Source organism: Acomys minous (assembly GCF_964271855.1).
Source record: "Acomys minous genome assembly, chromosome: 18".
Lineage (NCBI taxonomy): Eukaryota > Metazoa > Chordata > Mammalia > Rodentia > Muridae > Acomys > Acomys minous.
Genome location: NC_140501.1, coordinates 43764577 through 43785714, shown reverse-complemented (window position 1 = coordinate 43785714; position 21138 = coordinate 43764577). Strand labels below are relative to the sequence as shown.

Below are 21138 nucleotides of genomic sequence, written 5' to 3'. Positions count from 1 at the left end.
AACAAAACACAAAAATCCTTACCTTTTGGGGGCTTCCTGTCTTCCTAGTGCAGGAGGACACAGTACAGGAAGTTAACCTATTAGGAAGTAATGGTTGTGTGTATGTGTTAGAAAGGTATAGGTAGGGGCTGGAGAAACAGCTAGGCGGTGAAAAGAATCTATTGCTTTTGCTGAGGACCAGAGCTCGGTTCTCAACACTCACATCAGGCGGCTTTCGACCACCTGTGGCTGCAGGTCTTCTCCCCTCCAGGGGACCCACACTCACTGCTACCTACACACATTTTTTTTCCTCTAAAGGAAAAAAGAGCCGGGCTTGGTGGCTCACGCCTTTAATCCAAGCCCTTGGGAGGCAGAGACAGGTGGATCACTGTGAGTTTGAGGCCAGCCTGGTCTACAAAGCGAGTCCAGGAATGCCAAGGCTAACACAGAGAGAGACCTTATCTCAAAAAAACCAAAAAGGAAAAAAGAGTGATAAATAAGTGTGCATTTCCAGTCTTACAAGAATCTCTTTTTTCTTTTTTAGCTACACATTCTTATTATCCACGAACACATGATGGAAAATTCAGTGACTTCAGTTTGCCTCAAAACAGAAAGCAGAAGAAGAAGGTATTTCTGAGATGATGAATGTGATATTTTAATCCTTATATTACTGCTTCATATCTTCCATTTTAACTGTCATGTCTCTTACGCATGTGGAGTTTTAGGGTAGGACTTTTAAAGAGCTTGGCTGTAAGTAAAAAGTTGAAGCAAGAAATAGTTTTGAAAAATAAATGATGAAATTATAGAAAATGAAAGAGAACATTAAAACTGTCTCGGTTCACGTAGTTGAGAGCCAGGCTTACAAATACATGTAAGTATTAAACTTTGGTAAGGCTTTGAAGAGTGGTTCTCAACCTGGGGGTGGAATGGCCCTGTTATGGGTTGCATATCTGATAGCTACGTTACAGTAAATAACAGTGGCAAAATTACAGTTAGGAAGTAGCAACAAAAGTAATTTTATGGTTGGGGGGGGGGTGTCACCACAACATGAGGAATTATATTGAAGGGCCGTACCATCAGGATGGTTGAGAAACACTATTCAAAAAAAATGAGGAAGATTGGGGCTGACAGCTGGAGCTTGAGAAGGAGGCGGAGGCTGGACGTCCCGGGCTTTTCCTTACCGAGGCGGAAGCACAAGCAAATTGTACTGACAAATCTTTTGTTTTTCATAATCTTGTTGCTTTTTAGTATGAAAGAGTCTTTCTGTGATATAAAAGCAGATTCCCCCCCACACACAGACACAGACACCCTCTTTTTTCTTGTTAAACCCAATTAAGCTGTAATCTAGTGCTTCAAATTTAGGATAATTTATATTTTCCCAAGCTGTGCGCATAATGTCTTAAATTCAGACAGGATCTATTGTGTTAGTATGTTTTTGTTTGTCCTGGTTGTAAGGTTTCAGGAATGGGTATTTGTCATTGTTGTGAAAGTCTTTATTTTTTTTCCTACTTTATGTTTATTTTTTGTTGGGGGTGGGCTGTACGTGTGGCATTTAGAGCCCTGTCAGGGGTCAGTTCTGCTATGTGGGTAGAACTGGGGATTGAACTCAGGTCCTGATGAAGCGTGGCAGCAGGCAGCTCTCTGGCCTGAAAGCCGTTTTTCAAGGGAGGTGAAATGCCTGCTTATACTTCACGAGCCAAATATTGTATAAAATAGGTTTTCTTTATTCCAGTTTGAACCTAACTTACAGGTCAGGTTTCTTCTTTGTATAAGTCACATAGTTGGTTTAGAGTGAGTTGGGTACTGTCTAGAGCATGAGGTTAATGCCCTCTTATTGTGGAAACTATGTGCTATTAGTATTCTATGACTACAGTCTGTGTATCCTTATGTGAACAGCAACAATGTTTACAAGATGGAGCTCATTTCCTGTGTCAGTTTCTAGTACAGTACTACCCTTTGTGACATGCTAGGTCACATGCTAGATCTTCACAGGGGCTGTATGTACCAAGTCTTCATTAGGGCTCCAACCTGAAATCTATTTATAGTTTGTATTAGCTCTTTTAGATTTGATTGTTGCTTATTGTTCTATTGTTCCTTGCTTTTGCTATATTGATTTTTAAAAAAAAAAAGGAAGCCCCTCCCCCCCAACCCCAGGGGTGTTTTAAAACAAATCAAATATGTATTCCTGGAATAGTTGTGTTCAGATAAACAGATTTCCCACCACAGTCTTACTGCTTCTTTTTCTTTGCAGAAAAGAAAGGAACCGGTTTTCCAGTTTTTCTGTGATACCTGTGATCGTGGCTTTAAAAATCAAGACAAGTATGACGTACACATGTCAGAACATACAAAAGTAGGTTTTCCTGCTGGTTGTGATCTGATGCAGAAATGGCCTTTTATTTGTAGTTTTGGTAAAAGCGCCAAGCTTAGTTTCCTCATAAGTTAATTTTTAAAGAAAGGAATGTTTTGATGACACATGGGGACAGTGCCTGGGATTGGAGTTTGGGGGTGGGGAGCCACTGCTTCACGGTGGCGAGGAGCTGTGGCAGCCTTTGCCTATGTGCCCCTCCGTGGGTAGCTGAGAGAAGAGAGCTGTGGCTCCCCTGCAGTTGCCCTGGGAACGTCTGAATGCTTTCCCTCTAGTGCTGTCTTGAGCTCCCGCTGTACTGTGTGGTGTGTTATAGCTTGCTTACCTCTAAATATGGTCAACATATTGCATGGCTTTTAAAATGTTAAGCCATTTAGAATGCTTGAGAAGTTTTTTTTGTTTGTTTGTTTGTTTTGTTTTGTTTTATTTTGTTTTTTTAAGAAAATTCTTGTTTTGGAAACATTCATTTGCAGAGATGCCTCTCACTGTTAGGAATTAGGGCCACTTTGGTGTGACTCTAGAGGAGGAGGAACTGGGCTGGGCTGCTCCTGTGGAGGATGCTGTTCTTTCCTAAGTGCGGCTGTGTTTCACAGCGAGCTGTGTCTTGCTGCTGCCTAAGGATGAAGGAGCGACGTAGCACAGGCAGAGTAGCTGTGAGAGGACCACAGTCTGTAGACCCCGGTGGTGCGCATCATTAAATTGTCTTTGTTGTTACACTTTCCAGTGCCCTGAGGTAGACTGCTCTTTTAGTGCACATGAGAAGATTGTCCAGTTCCATTGGAGAAATGTAAGTTTTTAAGGCCTTTTTCACCCTTTTTAAATGTGTTCTCTCTGTATGCTAATAATAGTAATATTCCTGCAGTGTTTTGTACATTGTAAGAGAGTTTTACTTCTACTCTATTTTAGTCTCAAACCGTGTAAAATAGAGAAATATTAGCTCCTCCTAACAGATGAAAGAATGACCTGCCTGCTCAGAAGTGATTCTTGCACCTCAAATTGTGTTCTGGTTCTTACCATACCACACCTATTCAAATGATCATGTCTGTGGCTGCTGACAAGAAGGCTCAGCAGTCAAGAGGTTGGTCTGCCCTTCCAGGAGACTCAAGTTCAGTGCCAGTACCCACATTGGACAGCACACAGCTACCTATAACTCCTGCTTCGGGGATCCAGTGTCTGGTGTTTGAGGACACTCCCTCCTCCTCCTCCTCCTCCTCCTCCTTCTCCTCCTCCTTCTCTTCTTCCTCCTTCTTCTCTCTCTCCTCCCTCCCCCCTCTTTCTCAAATTAAAAAAGGAAAATGGTTGGGTAAAAAGGATCTTCATTTCTTTAGCTGTCACCTTCAGTTTTTCTCAGTAAGTTGTCACTTGGATATTTAATGTCAAATGAGAAAAATGGGTTATATATCTGTGCAATAAAATTACACTGCTTTCCCCCTGTCAATAGCACTGAGCTAGCTTCATGAGAAATGGTTGCTTTTCCTTTAAAGGTAGGTTAGAGTGAGAACAATAGCTTAAACTATTTTCTGCTTGCAAGTTTAATGTCGGACACAACGCTGCATTTAGCTAAAGCCCACAGTATGCTTCCTGATGTTCAGCAGGCTCTCTGCTCCTAGATGCATGCTCCTGGGATGAAGAAGATCAAGCTGGACACTCCAGAGGAGATTGCAAAATGGAGGGAAGAAAGGAGAAAGTGAGTACAGTGCTAAGAACTTTGTATTACCATGTCCAGACTGGCTCTAACAAATATGAAGACAGAAATGTGGCCTTTTATAACATTATAGACAGTCCACTGAAAGTGACTGAGCTTGATTTTGTGTTCAATAGAGGTACATTACAACTAAGAATAGTGTTAGTTGATGGTTAGTTGATTACCAAAGTAAACATTGGTAATGTTGACACTAAGAATGTTATATCAGGCTATTGAATGTAGTTTGCAGAGAGTTAGAGAACCCTCCATTTAATAACAGATGTGCCACAAAGGGACTCACAGTGGCTGGGGAAATAATAGCTTTTAATGACAGTTAAAATGTGTAAAATATTGCTGTGTTTGTTTTTCTGTTTGAGTGACTGTTCACAGTTAGGCAGAGTGGGTGCAGAAGTAAACAAGATGCACGTGTGTTTGTCTTTACCTGTAAACGTCCAGGAATTCACTCCTGTAATTAAGATTTAATTAATTAATTAGTTAGTTAATGCTAATGTGCCTTACTGTGTAACTTGTGGCTTTACATGTGGTAGCAGAGATGGCCTAGCTGATGTCTGGCTACAGTGAGCCTGTGAAACACCTACCTGGTGCTCCGTTTGACTGTTTTCTCACATACTTGATTCTGTAACAGAAGATGGAGTAGAACCATCAAAGTACTACGGTGCACTGTGAGAATCAGTTGCTTACGTTAGTTCGTTGTCTGTTGCTCTGATAAAATACCCAGTAGCAACTTAGGGAAGAAAGTCTAGTTTGCCTTATGGGTCCAGAGAGGTGGTAGGAACGGTGTGGCAGCAGGCAGCTGGCTGGTCACACTTTGTTGGTAAGCCAGTGTGAGCTACAAGTGGGCCGAGGCTGTCAACCTGGTAAGTCAGCTGCCAGTGACACACTTTGTCCGGCAAGGCCTCATGACAAACACTCCATAACCTCTTCAAACAGTGTCACAATTGGGGTCAAGTGTTTACATAAATGAGTCTTGGGGGGACACTATCAACCAGGCCACCACAGTCCTGTTTTCCTAGAATTAACAAAGAAAGAAGAGTCAGCGGTAAGACAAGAGGCCATTCCTTTTGAATGTTTTCATTTTGTAGTGTTGGAGTTGCACTTAAGGCCTTGCTTTTGCTAAACAAATGTTCTGCCGCTGTGCTACAGTCCCTAGCTGTCTTTAATTAAAACAACAACAACAAAACACAATCTTAGTAGTTATTTTATGTCTCTGCCTCTTTGCTGGTGTGTGTCTCTGTGTACCACATGTGTGCTTGGTGTCTGTGCACCGTAGGTGTGCTTGGCGTCGGTGCACCGCAGGTGTGCTTGGCGTCTGAGGGGGCCAGAAGGGTCTCCTGCAACTGGAGTTGCCTGTGGGTATGAGCTGCCATGTGTTGTTTGGGTATCTAACCTGGGTCTTATGAAAGAGCAGCCTGTTCTTAGCCTTGAACCATCTCTTCATGCTCTCTTTTAAATTATTTGCTCAGGCCGACATTGATTCACTCAGCAGCCCAGGCTGTGTTTGCACTCCTGAGCCTTCTTTCTTACCCCAGCGTTACAGGCCTTCGCCCTCCAGCCTGGCAAGACCTTAGTCTTGGAGTTTGAGAAAAGTGCTTGAAACTCTTAACCACAGAACATAGCATTTAATACAGTCACTACCTGCCTGCCTTCTTTGTAGCTACATTTTATTTTAAAATATTTTCTTATGACACCACTCCTCCCGGATCCAGGCTTTGTTCTTTCTTTGCTTGTTTCTGTTGTTATGAGCTGGTTAGAGCTTCCCTTCTTATTTGTGTAGAAGGGCAAACACGGATTGGCTCCACCTTCTGTCTGGAGCTCTGGATTTAGAAAGCTCACAGCAGTGATGCTGAAGGTAGTTCCCTGCTAGCTGGGCTGGGCTGGGCTGGGCTGGGCTGGGCACGAGCTTTTCTGCTGGAGTCTGGTCACTTGGAGACTGCTAATCCAGTCCAGTGGTGCTAACTTCCAGTACAAATGTTTAATTCCTTTGAGGGACAGGAAGATGGTTTCCTGTCCATAATTCTTATTCTTGTCGTGAGCCCGCCCTGTTCTTCACAATACCATGGCAGTATCTGAGCTTCCTTGTTCGATTGTCCTTCCCTCACCTGACAGGCTCTCAGCTCTGGCTCGGTTGCTAAGCCCTGTTGAGAGAGCCACACAGTTGTGCTGTGCTCTGCAGGTGAACAGGTGGTGCTTGCTGACTTGAGGGACTGACTTGCCTAGTGAGAACATCAGTGTTCTCTTTCCTGGGTTCTCCTCTGATAGCGAATGATACTCAGTTATACACATGACCCTTAGTGTACAATTTAGACATTTGCCAGGCTCATTTTCTCTTAGCTAAAGTGCTGAAACCTTAGAATTCTAACTGTGGGCCTCCGTTCAGGTACTTTCTACATAATTTCAGAGCTTTTGGTATCAGGTAGACTTTTTGTCTATCTCATGTATGTTTTTAGACCCTTTGTGGGGTTTGTTGTTGTTGTTGCTATTTTTTTTTTTCTGTTTTATGACAGACTCTTACTACCTAACCCTGGCTGCTGGAAGACCTATGTAGATGAGGCTAGTCTGCTGGAAGTCACTGTGTAGATGAGGCTAGTCTGCTGGAAGTCACTATGTAGACGAGGCTAGTCTGCTGGAAGTCACTGTGTAGATGAGGCTAGTCTGCTGGAAGTCACTATGTAGACGAGGCTAGTCTGCTGGAAGTCACTGTGTAGACGAGGCTAGTCTGCTGGAAGTCACCGTGTAGACGAGGCTAGTCTGCTGGAAGTCACTGTGTAGACGAGGCTAGTCTGCTGGAAGTCACTGTGTAGACGAGGCTAGTCTGCTGGAAGTCGCTGTGTAGACGAGGCTAGTCTGCTGGCAGTCACTATGTAGACGAGGCTAGTCTGCTGGAAGTCACTGTGTAGACGAGGCTAGTCTGCTGGAAGTCACTGTGTAGACGAGGCTAGTCTGCTGGAAGTCACTGTGTAGACGAGGCTAGTCTGCTGGAAGTCGCTGTGTAGACGAGGCTAGTCTGCTGGCAGTCACTATGTAGACGAGGCTAGTCTGCTGGAAGTCACTGTGTAGACGAGGCTAGTCTGCTGAAGTCACTGTGTAGACGAGGCTAGTCTGCTGGAAGTCATTGTGTAGACGAGGCTAGTCTGCTGGCAGTCACTATGTAGACGAGGCTAGTCTGCTGGAAGTCACTGTGTAGACGAGGCTAGTCTGCTGAAGTCACTGTGTAGACGAGGCTAGTCTGCTGGAAGTCACTGTGTAGACGAGGCTAGTCTGCTGGAAGTCACTGTGTAGACGAGGCTAATCTGCTGGAAGTCACTGTGTAGACGAGGCTAGTCTGCTGGAAGTCACTGTGTAGACGAGGCTAGTCTGCTGGAAGTCACTGTGTAGACGAGGCTAGTCTGCTGAAGTCGCTATGTAGATGAGGCTAGTCTGCTGGAAGTCACTGTGTAGATGAGGCTAGTCTGCTGGAAGTCACTATGTAGACGAGGCTAGTCTGCTGGAAGTCACTGTGTAGACGAGGCTAGTCTGCTGGAAGTCACTGTGTAGACGAGGCTAGTCTGCTGGAAGTCACTATGTAGACGAGGCTAGTCTGCTGGAAGTCACTGTACACGAGGCTAGTCTGCTGGAAGCCCTATGTAGACGAGGCTAGTCTGCTGGAAGTCACTGTGTAGACGAGGCTAGTCTGCTGGAAGTCACTGTGTAGACGAGGCTAGTCTGCTGGAAGGCCTATGTAGACGAGGCTAGTCTGCTGGAAGTCACTGTACACGAGGCTAGTCTGCTGGAAGCCCTATGTAGACGAGGCTAGTCTGCTGGAAGTCACTGTGTAGACGACGCTAGTCTGCTGGAAGTCACTGTGTAGACGAGGCTAGTCTGCTGGAAGTCACTGTGTAGACGAGGCTAGTCTGCTGGAAGTCACTATGTAGACGAGGCTAGTCTGCTAGAAGGCCTATGTAGACGAGGCTAGTCTGCTGGAAGTCACTGTACACGAGGCTAGTCTGCTGGAAGCCCTATGTAGACGAGGCTAGTCTGCTGGAAGTCACTGTGTAGACGACGCTAGTCTGCTGGAAGTCACTGTGTAGACGAGGCTAGTCTGCTGGAAGTCACTGTGTAGACGAGGCTAGTCTGCTGGAAGGCCTATGTAGACGAGGCTAGTCTGCTGGAAGTCACTGTACACGAGGCTAGTCTGCTGGAAGCCCTATGTAGACGAGGCTAGTCTGCTGGAAGTCACTGTGTAGACGAGGCTAGTCTGCTGGAAGTCACTGTGTAGACGAGGCTAGTCTGCTGGAAGTCACTGTGTAGACGAGGCTAGTCTGCTGGAAGGCCTATGTAGACGAGGCTAGTCTGCTGGAAGTCACTGTACACGAGGCTAGTCTGCTGGAAGCCCTATGTAGACGAGGCTAGTCTGCTGGAAGTCACTGTGTAGACGAGGCTAGTCTGCTGGAAGTCACTGTGTAGACGAGGCTAGTCTGCTGGAAGTCACTGTGTAGACGAGGCTAGTCTGCTGGAAGGCCTATGTAGACGAGGCTAGTCTGCTGGAAGTCACTGTACACGAGGCTAGTCTGCTGGAAGCCCTATGTAGACGAGGCTAGTCTGCTGGAAGTCACTGTGTAGACGAGGCTAGTCTGCTGGAAGTCACTGTGTAGACGAGGCTAGTCTGCTGGAAGTCACTGTGTAGACGAGGCTAGTCTGCTGGAAGTCACTGTGTAGACGAGGCTAGTCTGCTGGAAGTCACTGTGTAGACGAGGCTAGTCTGCTGGAAGTCACTGTGTAGACGAGGCTAGTCTGCTGGAAGTCACTGTGTAGACGAGGCTAGTCTGCTGGAAGTCACTGTGTAGACGAGGCTAGTCTGCTGGAAGTCACTGTGTAGACGAGGCTAGTCTGCTGGAAGTCACTGTGTAGACGAGGCTAGTCTGCTGGAAGTCACTGTGTAGACGAGGCTAGTCTGCTGGAAGTCACTGTGTAGACGAGGCTAGTCTGCTGGAAGTCACTGTGTAGACGAGGCTAGTCTGCTGGAAGTCACTGTGTAGACGAGGCTAGTCTGCTGGAAGTCACTGTGTAGACGAGGCTAGTCTGCTGGAAGTCACTGTGTAGACGAGGCTAGTCTGCTGGAAGTCACTGTGTAGACGAGGCTAGTCTGCTGGAAGTCACTGTGTAGACGAGGCTAGTCTGCTGGAAGTCACTGTGTAGACGAGGCTAGTCTGCTGGAAGTCACTGTGTAGACGAGGCTAGTCTGCTGGAAGTCACTGTGTAGACGAGGCTAGTCTGCTGGAAGTCACTGTGTAGACGAGGCTAGTCTGCTGGAAGTCACTGTGTAGACGAGGCTAGTCTGCTGGAAGTCACTGTGTAGACGAGGCTAGTCTGCTGGAAGTCACTGTGTAGACGAGGCTAGTCTGCTGGAAGTCACTGTGTAGACGAGGCTAGTCTGCTGGAAGTCACTGTGTAGACGAGGCTAGTCTGCTGGAAGTCACTGTGTAGACGAGGCTAGTCTGCTGGAAGTCACTGTGTAGACGAGGCTAGTCTGTTGGAAGTCACTGTGTAGACGAGGCTAGTCTCCATCTTGGGGCAGCCCTCCCGCTTGAGCTTCCCAGCTGAACTCCTGGCTTGTTGGTTTTGTCACGATGCTGCTTCTGTCACAGAGCTGGGCCTTCTGCGTTTCTGAGTTGCAGCTAACCGGCTTAGCCACCAGAGCTCCTGCCCCTGTGGGGTCTTTTTACTCATCCTTGAGTCTATAGGAAAGCTTTGCCCATCTTTAAAAATAGTGTCATGTCTAGTATTGTCCCACTGGAGAACTGTTTTGCATTTGTGTTCTTGACTAAGTTAAGTATTGGAGAGGTAAGGACAGCTTTTAAGTGGCTGTTTGTGTCACCTGGTGCCATAGATAGAAGTGGTGCATGTGGTATATGTAAGTGGGTTTATAATTTATTACGGGTACAGGTCCTTTTCAATACACAAAGTACCTGGAGAGACCGTGCAGCCTTGTATGTGTAAGTCACTTTGTGAACGGTACCTGTATCTTAGAGAAGTGTGGTCAGATGAGTCGTACCGATTCATAATCGTGATTTGAAATCAGTAATGTACCTAATACTTACACTTGTCTTACATGATTTTGTTCTTTTTAAGAGAAGTGTGCGTGTGGCCGTGCGTGCGTGCGTGCGTGCGTGCGTGCGTGTGTGCGTGCGTGCGTGCATGTGTGCATGATACCTCCCCCGCCCCCACTCTCCTTCCACCATGTGGGTTCCTGGGTTTGAACTCAGGCTGTCAGGCTCAGTGGCAAGAGCCTTCACCCTCTGAGCCATCATCCTGTTGGCTCACTGCTGTGGTTCTCAATATCAGACAAAGCATCAGTCTCTAAAAGCCTGCATTCTTAAGTGGCCTTTCTGTGAAAGTGAACTTTGCCCCCTTGTGGTCCCTATAGCAAATGGTTCAAGGAAAAACAGTCTCTGATGAAACCAGTGATTTTCCAGTGCTAACAAGAAACCTTAGACCATGTGTTGACAGAAACCCTGTCTTTTACTAATTTCTTGGTAGTAGTTTATATTGAAGGCTAGAGGTAAACATGTCTTTTTTAAACTTTCTTTACATTTTAATTTGTGTGTGTATATGTGGGTGTGCACATGGCATGGCAAGTGTGTGGAAGTCAGAGGGCAAGTTTAGGGCATTGGTTCTTTCCTGCCACTATGTATGTTCCAGGAACTGAGCGTGAGTCATGAGACCTGGCCACAGGTGCTGTTATCGGCTGGCCCTTCTCATAAGCCAGAATTTTGTAACTGAAAAGTTAAACGTTTTGCGGTTTATGGCTAAGGTCACCAAAACCAGAGACTCACTCTAATGGGAAATAGTGAATAAGTATATGAGGTGCCCAGAAAGCCACGCGCAGTTGAAACACTAACTTTAGCACATGGGGACAAGAGTGCTTAGCCAAAGGGTACTTTCCTTAGTCAAGGGACTCTTTGGAGAGCAGCGCTGACAGGGTGTTGGGAAAGGCTGGCGGTGAGAAGTGAGCTACCCTTACAGTATACTACACACAGCAAGTAATTCCCTCTCTCTAAACACAGTTACATGAACACTATCACAAGTAGGCATAGGCCAGAGCTCCATTCTGCTGCACCATTTGACCTGTGCCTTTGCTATCAGTCACTGATCTGTCAGGTCACATAAGTGGCATCATGCAACACGTAGACTTCTGAGTTCAGAACTCACACGTTGGGCGTAGTGCTAGTTCATTCTCGTTTCTGAGTACTTTTCTGTTCCATGCATGGCTATATAAGCACAGTTGTTTCTTCATTTCCAAATTGAGAGTGGATTCCAGTATTTGGCATACTGGAGACCTCCATAAACATTCACTTAGGAGTTTGTGCTTTGAATAAATATATGCTTTTTTTTTTAATTGGATAAGTACCTCGGAGGGATGGTGTGTGGTCGTGTAGTGAGTATATACTTCAAAGGAAGCTGGCAAGCCCTGTGGAGAGGTTTGAACTCGGGCTGTGCTGGTTGACCAGCGTTTGGCTGGAGGAGTTTGCATCAGTTGCCGTGTACTCAGGAAATGGAGCAGTAGCCTTGCATCCATGGCTTACTGCAAAGTGGCCTGGTAAATAACAAGTTCAAGATACTGATGCTGCCATTGGCACATTGGGCAAGCCGGTTGTCACTGCTCTTCAGTGCCCCACAGAGGTTCACATCTGTTCCCCTCATTCTAGACAGTCAGGCAAAGGAAACAGCCTAGTTTTGAGCTTTTCATTAGGAAAGCAATAGGTGTGTTTCAGATTGAACTAGATTTTCATAGAGCCCTCATTGTCTGGAAGTAGTTGCTTGGTCACTTTAGTGGGAGTGGTTGGGATGTCCCCCAAACAGAATTGTCGAGAGGGAGGATATGCAGCTGTTTCTGACGGCGCTTGGTGGGCAGTTTGGAGTTGGTTGTGTTTCAAAGCTATGAGTGAAATTTGGAGGCAACCCTAGCCTCTTGAATAAAGGAGGGCTGGAGCAGGATTTCCCACACATAATGGCAGTTTTCCTCACATCCAACAAGTGCATCTGGTTCTGGGTTCCAGAGTGTAGGCTGCAAGTTACTCAGTGAGCATCGTCGGAAGTGCTGGAAAAGGAATGGGTGCACAATGAAGTGGAGTTAGCCGTGGCCTGCTGAGCCTGGGGGTGCCAGGAGGAGGGTGCTGGGTGGCAGCGTTGGGTGCTGTTGCCTTGTTAGTGTGTTCTGCACGTGTCTTTTGGCACCTTCTAATTGACCTGCAGTTCTTTCACATCTTCTCAGGGTCTTGGCCCTTCGCTTACTCAGAAGTGTTGGTGGTACACTCATTAGCAGGATATGGGGGCTGGGGGTGGGGTGTACGTCTGTAGTCCTGCTGTGCGGGAGGCCGGGTAGGAGGTCTGACCTTGTGCTGCTCTGCCTGTAAGCATATAAAGCAAGGCCTCTTCTAGAAAACGAGGGATGGGCGGATTGGCAGGAAAGAAGGGACATGGGAAATACGCTCTTTATTTTGGTTCATTTGGTAGATTTCTGAGACATGTACTCTATCATTAAGTGGTTTTTAAAACATATTATGAAACTGTATTATTCCTAGGTACCTATTCTCCATTTACTTTATTTTTAATACATATTTTAAAGAACAGAAAAATGTTTAGTTTTTATTTTATGTGTGTGCAGGTATTTGGCTTGTATGCATGTTGTGTGCCACTTGCAAACATAGTGCCCAGGAAGGCCAAGATGAGGGTGTTGGATCCCCTGAACTGGAGTTAGAGTAGGTTGTGAGCTGCCATATGAGTGTGGGAATTAAGCCTGGGTCCTCTGGCCATCTCTCTAGTCGCAATTTATTTTATCTTTAACTTTCCATTGTATAAATTCATAGTACACCATACTGATTTAAATATAGATATTCTCATACAAGTATGTATTTTACATTGCTTCAGTCTCAGCTTTCGAAGAGTGTACCCTAAAAGTAGTGAGTTCCACATTAGTACAAACAATGCTTTTTGTCTTGAATGTTACTGATTTGTGAAAGCTGCCCTGCTGGGGAGCCAGTGTGTTTTGACATTCTAGAGCGCTCACATCTGCCTAGTTATTCTGCTAGATAACCGGGTAAAAGCCCCCGCACTCAGCATCTATAGCCAGAAAAAATTACATCTTTGCCTTTATTCCTTCATCTTTATTTTGTTTTGTTTTATTTTATTTTATTTTATTTTTCAAAGTAGGCAAAGTTGGAAGGGCCAAATGTATTTGAAAACTAAAGCTTCCCCCAAGATAGGAAGGGAAAAGTGATTCTTAATTCCTGAGCTGCCACAAGGTGGAGCTGTTCTGTTTCCTTCATTGCTCCTTCTGGCGTTCCCAGCTCGTACAGACTTGCATGTCTGCCTCTTTATAACATTTAATAGTGTTATATCTTTCTGACGTTTAGAAGGACTTTGAAATTAACATGCAGTGGCATAAGCTTGTATTAAAGCAGTTTGTAAAGAGGGATTGTGATCTCTAGCCAAAAGATGTAGGAGGAAAAGTCAGTAAGGGCTCGTAACTTGAGTGCAAGGAAGAAGTTGGATCCTGTATGCAGAGGTAACAGTCAGCTCAGTGTCATCAGGTAGTGGTCTCTCTCCAGTAAGGACTCACTGGAGACCCAGGGCATAGGTAGGAACTAGTCAGAGGTAAGAAACACAAAGACGCCGGGCGTGGTGGTGCACGCCTTTAATCCCAGCACTCGGGAGGCAGAGGCAGGCGGATCGCTGTGAGTTCGAGGCCAGCCTGGTCTACAAAGTGAGTCCAGGATAACCAAGGTTACACAGAGAAACCCTGTCTCGAAAAAAAAAAAAAGAAAGAAAGAAAGAAAGAAACACAAAGACAGGAGACAGAAATGAGTGTCTGATGTCAGGACAAATCCAGTGGTGATAGTGAGGAAAGAAGTACAGGAGGAAGGAGTGATTACAGATTTAAACAACAACACGGAGAAGGGTGCTGAAAGCCTTGCATATCGCTGGGTGTGGCTTCCCAGTGCTGTCCACTAGCAGGAGGCACTGCGCCGAGCCATACCCACACAGCCGTGCATTTCTAAGATATACTGGATTTCCCCAGTAACGTTTGCTTATTTGTCACATGAACTGTAGGAGTAGCTTTGAGCTTGGTGCCTAGCCTGTGGCCATCATCACACCCTTTTTTTTTTTTTTATAACCATTCCTGCTTCTGTGTCCTGTCTACAGGTGAGAACAGCTGCCGACCTTCCTCCCTGAAGGCTGTTTTATAACCAGTTCCCGGCTTTCACTAGCTCCCATGGTTTCTTCCATCTTTCTACAGAGATTTTAGGTTTCACCCTCTTAGTCGTCTTTGAGTCACTTCTGAGCCTCTTCCAAGTTTTCTTTTTCCTCAGCATTGTTTTTTCCATCAAACTGACACAGTTCCTAAACAGTGTTGAACCATTTTTGAGGATCAGGGAAGAGTTCACACTCATCCGGGTGCCAGTCGCCCGCTTTGCATAGCCTTAGGTCATGCTTGCTTTTTGCAAGTATGTGTTGCTGGCTGCTGCCAGGTTCCCATCTTGTATGGCCTTGCTCTTTTCTGCTAGGCTTATTTATAGCATGCGCAGTCACCGTCTCTTATTGAAGGATGTTATTTGTGGCTGGGCACATGCTCTGTACTGTCCTTACTGAAATTCACTGCCTTCTCCTGATTCTTTCACCGTTAGCCAAAGCCAGTGTGCCTAACCCATGGGAGTCACTGCGGGTGCTCCTCGTGTGACTAATGCAGATGTGTTTGCTAGTTTAATGATACTGACAGTTGAACCTAGGGCATGGGCATTCCTCCCTCTGAGCTATAGCCCTAGTCGGTATACATGTTTAAAAGAAGGGCGAGAAGAACCTTAGAAAACTCAGCAGAACCTTTGTTATTTCTGATGAGCACCAGCCTGAGTGGTCAGGGCTGTGTCCACTCTTTCATGTTTTCTGTACTATGAGGATTTGGTCTCTCACTGCCTGATTTTAGGTCTGGCTGGCATCTCCATACCATGTGCCAAGAAACGGATTTAATCTCACTCATAGCCGTGTGCATGTCTAGAACTTTTATTCTTTATTTTTTTATTTCATTTTTGGAGACAGAGTTTCTCTGCATAGTCCTGACTGTCTTGGAACTCACTGTGTAGATCATGTTGGCCTCAAACTCAGGAACCGTTTGCCTCATGAGTGCTGAGATTAAAGGTCTGTGCCACTTTGGCTAGCATATTAATTTATTTTATGTATGGATGTTTTACCTGCATGTATGTCTCTGCACTCACTATGTGTGTACCTGCTGCCTAGAGTGGTCAGAAGAGGGTATTGGTTTCCCTGAAAATGGAGTTACACATAGTTGTGAGCCCACTAAGGGGATGCTGGGAATTGAACCTGGGTCCTCTGAAGAACAGCCAGTGCTCTTAACCACCAAGCAATCTGTCCAGCCCTCCAGGAGTTCTCTGTGGTTTGCTATCACTTGTTGGACTGAGTATAAACTTAGTAGGCACATTTTGGGTTGAGCTTTCTTTGGTAGTTCAGTTCCCTGTAGTTAATTATGTTTCATACAAAATAATTCCCTGGGTCGTGGTCACTCTTGCTGTGATCTTGAGTGTTTATATTACCTGGTTCACTTAGAACACCTTCAAAACTTGCCACCTGAGTGCTGTCCGCGGCACCCTGTCACACCAGTTGGTTTCATGTCCCTTTCTTTGTGGATTTCATTTTAAAATATCTTGCCCCACGCAAAAGAAAAATGTACTCTCCTGGGTACTTAACTATATTTTGTCTTAGGTATAGCTATTCTTACATCCTTCATAGTAGACTACTGTTTGAGAACTGTTTCGTACCTTGGTGACCTCGTGTGTGCATGGCATGTATCTGCAAAAGTCATTGGTCAGGCAGGTTGTTTCTTTACATGAGGGTACATATAAGCCGAGGTGCGAGAGCCGTTTGTACATGTTACAGGAACTACGCCGTTGACATTCTAACATACATCCCTTACCTGGTTGTAGAATTGTGTGGGAAGCTGTGAGTAACGTTGACTCATAAACTGCATTGCTCTCTCTTAAATTTTAGAAGTAATTGAAAGATTGTAATAATTTTTTTTCTAGAAACTACCCAACTTTGGCTAATATTGAAAGGAAGAAGAAATTACAACTCGAAAAGGAAAAAAGAGGAGCAGTGTTGACAACGACACAGTATGGGTGAGTTCCTTGGAGTTGTTTGTGTGAGCATTCTAACTGCTTTTTTAAGAGCACGTGCTGACAGGATAAGAAGGGAGACAGCAGTGTCTTCAAATCCCTGTGTCACCCATTCTGAAATGTCGCTCTGTAATAGTTGCTTTAATCTTTTTAAAGATTATATCTTAAAATACTGCTACTCTGTACACATGTGATGCATTCTGACCAAGTCCTTTCTGTCTGCCTGTCCGTGTCTCCTTGCTAGTCTTCCCAGAGAGCCTCCTTACAGCTCAGGGATGACAGGACACGCTTACCTCGGGTCACGCTGTCTACCCTGTGCTGCTGCAGACAACCAGGATCTCACCTGGAGCTGTGCAGGAAGCACGATCAAGGATGTGCCACAGGGTTGTTGGAGTCCGTTCCTGTTGGCATTCAGTTAGCCAGCTGCCTGCTAATAGAGTGGGTCTATCACACACGCAGGGCCATGCTCTCCTGTCAGGAACGTGTGAGGTCTCACTTCTGTGTTCACAATTTTTCCATTCTATTTTTACTGGCCTACAATTTAAATATGCAAATTTCCCCCCCACACACATACATACACACTACATAACCATGCACCTACCACATGAATTGATATACAGAATGTCTTTATTTCACCAAGCTCTCCTAAGCCCTATTCTAGTCAGTGTTTCCTCATAAATATTAACTCTGTTTTGGCCTTTATTAACATAAATTATTCCTGTTCTTAGAATTATGTAAATGAAATCATATACTATGCGTTGTTGAATAAATGTGATTTCTGTGTCTCAAAACTATTTTGTGATGTATATCCATGCTACATATAACTAATACTATTACATAGAACTCAGTTGTGAGAACACATAGCTATTCTGTTGGTAGATAGTGGCTTGTTTTCAGTTAGGATTGTTATGATTCAAATTCCTACAAACATTCCTTGTACATGCCTCTTGTGCACATAAATGTTCATTTTCATTTTTTATGTAACATGGTATGTCATAGCTTATCTGTATTATTAGCTTTAATAGTTTACCAAGTGGTTGAGCTGATTCTGCTCATGGCATCTGATTTTCTGTCCCTTGGTGCTTGATATAGCTAGTAACAACATTGAGCATCTTATTAAGGTGCATGTTCTTTTGGTGAATTCAAGTGTTTGACTGTTCTTTTTTCCTTGTTGTTTGTGTTTTGTTTTGTTTTTTTTCTGATTATGTGTGTGCATATGGGGGCTTCATTGTGTGCATAAGTGCAGTGCCTGTAGAGACTATAAGAGCGTGTAAGATCCTCTGGAGCTAGAGTTACAGACAGTTGTGACCCACCCAGTGTGGGTAGTGGAGTTAAACTCCAGTCTTCTGGAAGGGAAGGAGGGGCTCTTAACCGTTGAGCCTCCTCTTCAGCATCAGGGGCTTGCTGTCCTTGATTTTCAGGAGTTACATATTTGGTTGCATACATATTGTCTTGGAGTGGCTTGTATACATTAGAGAAATACCTCTTAATTTTTCTTGCCTTTGTGCTCTTAATGGTGTCCTTTAAAAAAAAAAAAGATACAGCAGGAAGTACTTGTCCCTGGCATCTTGGGTCATGTGATGTCAGGCACATCTGCTGGTCATGACACAGCTCAGCCATAGCTGAGGACTGGGCGCCAGCGGCAGTGATCCCTGAATGGTTACCATTTAGGTGTTACTCGTCCTTGTATGGGGTCATCAGCCTTCATTTTCCTTCTGCTCACAGGGCTTCCTTAAATGTTTCTCGTAGAGGATCTGCTGAGGGAGGACCGTACTTGTAAATGTTTTGCAAACCTTGAAGCTCCTTAAAGAGGAGTAGTTTTTTAAATAACTTAAGAATGGGTGTGTTTTATGTACAGTATGAGAATGCCACCAGCTAAAAAGAGCTGCCAACGATGGCACAGCACAGCCCTGTTTCAGGGCTCAGAATACTGGTGGAAACTTGTAGCTGGACATGAATGAGATTTATGTTGTGGGATGTGAGCCTTTAAAGTTCTACTATAGATATTTCCTTTATTTTGGCTTCTTTAATGTCTTAGAGCTTAAATGGTCAATTTAACATTTATGTTCTTTTGTTCCATTTCTTTCTTACTCCAGCAAAATGAAAGGCATGTCCAGACATTCACAGATGGCAAAGATCAGAAGTCCTGGTAAACAGCATAGATGGAAGAGTGGTGGGGCTAGACAGACAGCAGGCGCTGGCCCAGGCAGTCGTGCCAGAGAGTCGAAGCCTGAAGCTCCACCCGCAGCTCATGTAGACCCTCTCAGTGCTTTGGTGCACAGTGACTCTGGTAAGCTAAGTGGGAAATAACATAAATACATACACGTGTGCGTGTGTTGAGTTAGATTGGAGAAGGGTTTTGGAGTGTTGGCTGAAGTACAGTGGGATAAAATTTAGGAGGAATGATAATTTAAAAACAGCACAGCTAATACTTACTGAGTCAAGTACTTGCCATGCTCCATGCACTTTGTATATATTAACTCTTTCCTGTGCAGGTGGTATGTGACTTCATCTAGAGATGAAGAAGAGACACTAAGCAGTTTCCTGTGATCCCGCGGCCAGCTGGTGCAGGGCCAGAGCTTGACCCCAAGTTCAGCACTAGTGGTGCACATGTACTATAGCTGGCAGCTCTGAGTTTAGGAAGACCCCTTCTGGCTATAGCTGGAACTCAGTGGAGAAGTGCTTGTCTGATGTGTACAAGGACCTGGGTCAGTCCTCCCACCCCAAATAAAAGCAAGACAAGACCAAAGAAAGGCAGTTAGGTTTTTGTTGTTGTTGTTCTTTTTTTTCCCATTGTTGTTGTCATCGTCATTGATGTAGTTTTGGCAGGCTCTTATTGTGTATCCTAGAATGGCCTCAAACTTTGGAGTGGCCCTCCTGCCTTAGCTTTTAAATGCTGGGATTGCAGGTGCGCATGCGCTGTCAGGGCTGGCCCTTCCACTTTTTTGGAAGCAGTTTCTCCTCCCTTTGGACAGAGCATACAGCTTTAGTATCTGATCTTTGTAGTTGCCAGTGGTGTTGGCACAGAGATTCTCGTGGCAGCTGACATGCTCACTCTCAGAGTAAAGTCTTCATGGTGGGTGGCACACACCTTTAATCTTGACGCTCGGGAAGCAGTGCCAGGTAGTTCATGGCTAGCCTAGTCTATGCAGGGAGTTCCAGGCCAGTCAGAACTACCCAGTGAGACCCTGTCTCCAGAAAAAGAAAAGAAAACCATTTTTGAACTACAGAAAGGTGAAAGTAAAGTTCAGCCACTTCCTTCCATCTTTTACTTTTTCTGCACTGTTACTCATATTTTAAACAAGGTGGTAGCTCTGGTCTCAGAGCATGCCTGGGGAGTCACTGCGAGGTCATCTTCTCTCCTGTACTCAGTGCTGTGTGCGCTCTGAGTGGCTGCTCTGCACCGGTTCAGTCATTGGAGACTTAGAGTGTTGAGCATATCAACTCCATGCTGTCTGGTTTTCTTGTGTATTGCACTTGCTAGTCTATTTGGGGGCTTGCTCCTGCTTTAGTGTCTTTGTGGTATTCACTAGTATATTAACTGCGTTTCTGTTGCTGTGACAAAGCACTATGACCAAAGCAACTTTTAGAAGTAACAGTTTATTTGGGGCTTATGACTCTAGAGGGTTAGGGTTCATGATTGCAGAGTGGAGATAGCAAGTAGCAGGAAAAATAGCTGAAAACTCAACTTCTCAGACCACAAACATGAGGTAGAAAGACCTAACTCAAAATGACAGGAGTCTTTTGACTCTTCAGAGCCCACCATCAGCAAAGCCACACCTCCTAATTCTCTCCAGACTCCCATTTAAATATTCAGATGCCCAAGACTTAAGGAGAACATCTCATTGAAACTGTCACCATAAGCTGGTGGCCACACGACAATGCAAAAATGCATTTGGTCCAACTTCAGAGTTCCCAGAGTCTTTCACAGTCTGAGCACTGCATGCAGGCCTTCAGGCTCCTGTCAGGATGGCCCACTAACCTGTTTCCAGGTTCAGCTGCGTTTCTAGTCCAAAGCTGCCAAGCCTTCCACATTCCTCCAAACAGCCCTCTAGGCAAGTCTGCCACACAGCGATGGCTGCTTCCTAGAACCAGGTTTTGTATCAGCTCCTTCTCCATTGCTATGATAAAACAGCACAACCAAAGCAACTTACAGAAGGAAGGGCTTGTTGTTTGTGTGCTTACAGTTCCTGAGGGGTAGGTCCAGAGTGAAGGTAGCAGGTGGCAGGAGCAATTTGTTTAAAATTGTATAAATTATAGTTAGTTTGTAGGCATAAGGTTATTGTGCAGTTCAAATGCTGATTTCTAAACTCCATATCTGGTTGCAATCCTTGTTCTAAGAATCTCCTGTCTCAGTGTTGTGTAAACACTGCTCTCCAGTTGTCCCCTAATATGCCAATAAAGCAGCTGTAGCCAGTCACTGAGCAGGAGAGCATAGGGCTAGACTTCTTGCCAGTCAGGGGAAGAGAAGTTAGAGGAGGAACTGAGGGAATTCAGCCATGGGAGAGGTCCTGGAAACATCAGGAGAGAGGAGCCGGAGCAAGCAAGCTACAGAGTGCAAGTAGTGCTGGGAGAAATCTCTCCCACTCCCCTGCTCTACATGACTTGTGTTTGTGGTTTGAAATGTGAGCTCTCAGCCTTTCCTGTAGCCACCACATGGACTCTAATCCTCTGTAAGCCCAATTAAATGCTTCCTTTTATAAGTTGGTTTGATCGTGGTGTTTTATTACAGCAACAGAAAAGTAACTAATGTGGTGCTTATTCTTAAATTTCTTTCTTGAGAATATGAGAGTAAAGCAAAGTTCCCATGTGAGGTGCTATGTGTATGATATTATTTTTTTCTTTCCAATACAATGCTTCCCTCCCCTGCCTCCCCGCATGGTGATCAGCTCAGGACCTTAAGCATGGAAGGTGGATGATCTGCT

The 21138-nt window shown here is 45.0% G+C and overlaps 1 protein-coding gene across 4 annotated transcripts in view; it reads left to right on the top strand.

The window, feature by feature from the left end:
* The window catches only part of NUFIP1 (nuclear FMR1 interacting protein 1), a 38242-nt gene that overhangs the window by 638 nt on the left and 16466 nt on the right, over nucleotides 1-21138 (top strand). For all 4 annotated transcript variants that reach the window (XM_084766971.1, XM_084766970.1, XM_084766972.1 and 1 more), the window contains exons 2-7: nucleotides 524-606; nucleotides 2231-2329; nucleotides 3069-3131; nucleotides 3955-4031; nucleotides 16124-16216; nucleotides 18310-18503. In XM_084766971.1, coding sequence (XP_084623097.1) covers nucleotides 524-606; nucleotides 2231-2329; nucleotides 3069-3131; nucleotides 3955-4031; nucleotides 16124-16216; nucleotides 18310-18503 — 609 coding nt within the window. The remainder of the gene's footprint in view (nucleotides 1-523; nucleotides 607-2230; nucleotides 2330-3068; nucleotides 3132-3954; nucleotides 4032-16123; nucleotides 16217-18309; nucleotides 18504-21138) is intronic.